The sequence below is a fragment of the Chiroxiphia lanceolata genome, chromosome 19 (genome assembly GCF_009829145.1).
Source record: "Chiroxiphia lanceolata isolate bChiLan1 chromosome 19, bChiLan1.pri, whole genome shotgun sequence".
NCBI classification, from domain to species: domain Eukaryota; kingdom Metazoa; phylum Chordata; class Aves; order Passeriformes; family Pipridae; genus Chiroxiphia; species Chiroxiphia lanceolata.
This window is the reverse complement of record NC_045655.1, coordinates 5,789,010-5,794,507: the sequence shown is the minus strand read 5'-3', so window position 1 is coordinate 5,794,507 and position 5,498 is coordinate 5,789,010. Positions and strand designations below refer to the sequence as shown.

General features: G+C 50.4%; 1 protein-coding gene across 1 annotated transcript; it reads left to right on the top strand.

The window, feature by feature from the left end:
- Positions 1–280: 280 nt before the first annotated feature.
- Positions 281–1,801, top strand: MCHR1 (melanin concentrating hormone receptor 1). Its single transcript, XM_032706697.1, has one exon. It carries the CDS (start codon positions 309–311, stop codon positions 1,320–1,322), a length of 1,014 nt encoding a protein of 337 aa, XP_032562588.1. The 5' UTR covers positions 281–308; the 3' UTR covers positions 1,323–1,801.
- Positions 1,802–5,498: the final 3,697 nt, after the last annotated feature.

Here is a 5,498-nt window from a genome sequence, read left to right as displayed (position 1 = left end):
CCCAAAAAAGGCAGGGGAGTTTCAGAGCAGAACAGAAGAAAGCTGGGGAAAGATGTTTACACACAGCCAGATTTAGGTGGTGTGCTGCACATACTGAGTGGCACAGAAGTGTTGAATCCCCAGCTAAGCCTCACCAAATTCTGCAAAGGGTATTAAAAATCACTCTGAGCTACATCTTTGGTAGGGATGGGTCCAGCTGCAGGACAGGGCAAGCACAGAGTTGTAAAGAGGTTGCCTGTGGGTTGCACTCACTGCTTTGGTTTGTTTTGGCAGCAACAGAGAAGCCAGCACCATACACCAACGTGATCATGCCCAGTCTCTTCAGCATCATCTGCTTCCTGGGCATTGTGGGGAACCTCATTGTCATCTACACTATTGTTAAGAAGAAGAAGCTGAGATGCAAACAGACCGTGCCCGACATTTTCATCTTCAACCTCTCCATTGTGGACCTCCTCTTCCTCTTGGGCATGCCCTTCCTCATCCACCAGCTCCTAGGCAATGGCTCATGGTACTTTGGAGCTCCCCTGTGCACCATCATCACCGCCCTGGACACGAACAGTCAGATCACCAGCACCAACATCCTCACAGTGATGACACTGGATCGTTACCTGGCAACTGTTTACCCCCTAAAATCCACCTACATCCGGACCCCGTGTGTGGCAGCTCTAGTTATCTGCTTGGTGTGGCTCCTCTCCTTCCTGACCATCATTCCCGTGTGGATGTACGCAGGTCTCATGCCTCTGGAGGATGGGACCGTCCGCTGTGCCCTCTTGCTTCCCAACCCAGAGACTGATATCTACTGGTTCACCCTCTATCAGTTCATGCTGGCATTTGCTGTGCCCTTGATCATCATCTGTGTGGTGTATTTTAAGATCCTCCAGCACATGGCCACCACCGTGGTCCCACTGCCCCAAAGGAGTCTCCGGGTACGCACGAAGAGGGTGACCCGCATGGCAGTTGCCATCTGCTCTGCCTTTTTTATTTGCTGGGCTCCCTTCTACATCCTCCAGCTGGTTCACCTTGGCATTGACACACCATCCATGGCCTTCTTTTATGCCTACAACTTTGCCATTAGCTTGGGCTACGCCAACAGTTGCCTCAACCCCTTCCTCTACATCGCCCTCAGCGAGACCTTCAAGCGCCAGTTCTTGGTGGCCATCCGCCCTGCAAAAGAGCCCTGTCGCAACAGCAGCTCTGCCAACAACAACAGCATGACAGAGGCCAGTGTGTGTCTGAAACTGGCACCAGAATCCACCCAGCAGACTCAGTTTCTGGAGGAGTTTTCCCCGCGGTCAGTGCCGGTGACAGTGGCTGTTCACTAGGGCACTCTGGAGGGCCCACAGCAGAAAGACTTCAGGCCTGTAGGTGGATGGAGAAGCAGCAGCTTCAGGCAGCTTTTGGAGAAGCATATGGACTACAGACTTCCACCTCCAAGAGCCCTTTTTCACTGCAGGGCTCTGCTCCTACACTGCCCCCAGCCTATAAGATGCTGTGTACTGCTGCTTCTTTCACTGCATGGGAGAACTCTGTCACCACGGGGCCCCCAAAGAGGATGAATGGAAAAGAGATAAAGGACAAACAGGATTTCCAAGGGGAATATTCACGCTGGAAGAGTAAAACCCCTATCAACACTGCTCAATGATGCCTCTTGGCCCAACTGGGGTTCCTAAGCAGCTTGTCAATAGAGCTTTTTCATTCAGAACTTGAGCCTTTGAATCACAGTGTCATATATTTATAAGAAATTCTGCAAAATTTGATGGCTGTGCTGATATCCCAGAAGCACACAGCAGAGAAAGATCTTGGGGCCTTTCAGTCCAGTTCTGTCTGCCTCCAGTGGGCTTCATTGTTTGGCGAGCAAGACACCTTCAAGAATTGGTTCATTTTGATGCTAATTCTAAATATTTCAAACAAAATCAGGCAGATAATATTCACACTGCTTCAAGGGACTGCGAAAAATTCTCAAAACTACCGCTGCTAACACCAGCTTTGTGGCTTTTCATGCCAATGAGCAGATTTTCACAGTGCTAGTTCCTCATGCTGCTCTTGTGCCTCACAGTCTGCATGGCCTTTGGGGAACCCCAGGCAGAGGGTTTTAAACAGGACTAAAAACCACAATGTGCAGAGCTCTGCAGAGCGAGGAGCTGTGAAAGAGCAGCTCAGGGAAAACAGAGTTGCTTATGCAGCTTCCTCAAAATAACAAATGCTTCACACAAAGTTAAGAGAGGGAAAATTAAATGTCTGTGTGTTGTATATGCAGCTTTAACAGTCGGAGGTTAGGAAATAACTTTGCTCATTATAAAGACTAAAGAAAAAAAGACAGCACAGATCAGCTAAAAGCAGGGATTACACCAACAGCCTGTGCTGGGCTCCGTGGGGACACACATTGTTCAACACTTTGTCAAACATGGAGGAACTGGTTACTGTAGATGGATTTACTATAAAGAATTAAAAACATCAAACAGTTCAAAGGCATTTGTTACCCTGCTTATGGTCTCACGGCAGCAGCCACCCACGATATACCCAGAACAGAAATTCAGCCTTACACAGCCACACAGCAAAACTCTGTCATCTGCACAGGATTTTCTAAGCCAGGCAGGCACTTACAGGTGCACCCAGTGCACACACATCACACTTGCAGGTGTTTTAAAGAACAGCCAATACTTCAACCTATACCCTGTAGAGAACACACAGCCCTTCACTCACCTCTGGCGATCAAAGTAGGCAGGTGTGCAACACCAGCAAACTTTTGGCATCATCAGGTGCAGCACATTGGTTTTTGATTCACCCAACAGATCTCAGACCAGAGTCTCTGTCTGTGTATTTTCACCCCAGGTTCTGTCAGCCTGTGCCCTCCGTGGTGGCAGCACATCCACACCATGACCGACGGTACCGCGTCGGTTTTTCACCCGCCTTTCCCCGGGCAATAAAACCAGACACATCAGGAACTTTCAAGCTTTATGACCTGAAAATCCTTCCCCTTTTTAACTGCCAGGAATTTTCACCTGCTGTTTTTCATGGAGCTGCTCTGCTCTTTGGTCAGTGCTCTCCCCGAAGGGCTCCAGAGCGAAGGTCGGGGAAGATGTGGGCTGTGCCAGCCAGACCTGCCCTCAGGACAAGAGAAGCTGTTGTGTTACCTTTCTCCCACGAGGAAGTGAAGGGAAGAACTGGCACACTTTGCTGGGAAAGGAGGTGATAAATACTGGGTGGGTTTTTTTCCTCTAATACCAGTCATAAGGAAAGTATGAGTGAAGTGAAAACAGACTGAATTACTGGGGATCTCAGAGAGCAGCACGTTGAAGATATTATCTTATTCACACAGTAAAGATGTTTATGGCTGAACTGGTCTTTTCCCATCTGAAGTGAGTCAATCTGACCTGGTACAGCCAAGCCACACACTAAAAACCACAGGGGCACCATGGACTAACCAGGAAGGGAGGCCAGCACCTGGTGCAGCACTAAAAAGGGGTGTTGAGGGGTAAACCTTTTCCAGATCTCATCACACTGAAGTCAACACACAGTACACAGGCACTTTTCCAAGCTGAAGTCCTTTTAGATATCATCTATGTGAGGTAGAAAGCCGTGCCAGAGAGACCTGGACCCAACACCAGGGACAAGGCTTCCCATTTAGCCAGTGCCCCACTAGGGACACCTGCCCCTTCCTACCACCCTGCAAAGGCTCACGGTTTACATCCCCTCATGTTCCTCCTGCCTGTCCCCAAGGTGTTTCCTGGTCCAAACATCTAAATACTGGCTGTGGGGTCCCTCCCTTTCCCTGTACATCCATAAAAGCTGTGACAAACACACCTCAGGGAGACCTGTGGACGAGGTTGGGAAGAGAGGTACAGACAGGAAGCCAACTAGCAAAGAACAGAGCCAACATACAGCTTTTTGTCAGCTTCCTAAAATCACCCCAAAGCACAGGGCAAGAGTCTGCCTTTTGAAGGCAAACCTTTTGATCAAACACCTGCAGAAGTGTCACCCTACCTAGAGGGTAAGTTAAGGCCTTCCAGTAGATAAACAGTCTCTGTGCACCTTGCTGTGACCCACTCCAAACATCCTACCCCTTCTCCAAATTTTTCAGAGCTGGCTTTGTTTAAGTCTGAGTGTCCATCAACGTCCTGGTTTGTGTTCAGCTTTACCTGTCTGTCTCTCTGCAATTTGTATTTATTATGTGACCCCCCGTCTCAGCGCCTTGGTTACCAATGGCAGAGCCTGAATAAAAGGCATGGCTAAGTAGGGAAGGACACAGCTACTCACACAGGAACAGGCAGCCCCAAGTGCTGCAAGGTCCATCCGAGAGGCACTGTGAGAAGGGCAGAGAGACAGGGCAGTGCATTTAACAGCAATCCTGCTTCCCATACACAGCCCATTGTTTCTCTTGTTCAAACCCAGCTAAATAACCTCCCAAAACAAAGGGTGACAGAAAAACTATTCCATCTAGTTGTTCAGATCAGCAGCCCACTAAGCTCCATGAGATGAGTTTCCCTCACTCTCTCTGCCAGCTCTTATCCCGTGTGTTCACGAGCTTCCTTGTCAGACAGCGGGGAGACAGATGGGTTCACTCTCCACCCCCTCCTCTTCCCCTCCTTGTCCTCAGAGGTGCGACTGAAGCCACATGTCACAGCTCTGCTCCTGATAAACTCCCACAAAGGGGCAGATGGTCCAGTTACTTTTACTCCTACTTTCCCAGCCTGTGACAGAGCCTGCCTTGGCTGGTCATGTCAGGATTCAGTCCTCAGCTCACCCTTCTCAGTTACCCCTTTTCCATTATCCACATCCCTGTGTCCACACAGGCAGTAAATTAAACTCCTGCCTTCCCCTGAGTCGCAGCTCTGCCAAAGCCAGCCCTAACAGCAAGCTGGAGCTGAGGTCCCCAGAGCCCAGCTGGGCAGTGAGCTGGTGACATCCTTCCCCGGACACCTTTCTCCACCTGAAGTCTCTGCACAGCTAAACCAGCCTGGGAGAAAACTGCAGCTGTGATGGAGCACAAACGCTGGAGGCTGCAGGGTGGGGAGGAGGGAAAGGTGGGGTGACTCACTGGCCCCTGGGACACAGCCAGAACCTGACTAATCCTGTTTCCTCAATCCTCCTGGGCTGCTAATTGGACGCATTTCATTCAACAGACTCGGAGGAGCCACGTGGCAGGTACGGATACGCTCCCAGCCCACTCGCTTCTCCTGAGTCCTCCTGCTGGATGCAGGGACCACACAGCAATGCCCTCCCCGCTCATCCTCCATTAGCAAAGCCACACAGAAATCCCCCCATCCCTCCTCCACTGGTTCCATCACGGCTGGGGGAGGGGGCAGCACACAGCAAGGACACCAGCAGCAGAGAAGTAGAGGGGGAAGAATGTCTCATCTAGAGCCCCAAATTCCCCGTGGAGGGCTCCTCCAGCAGATGGGGATCCTTCAGAGCCTCCAGAAGATGGATTTTGAAGCTGGATTTACAGGGCAGTATTTGAACAGGGAACTCACTGCACCACTGGAGGGAAAACCTTT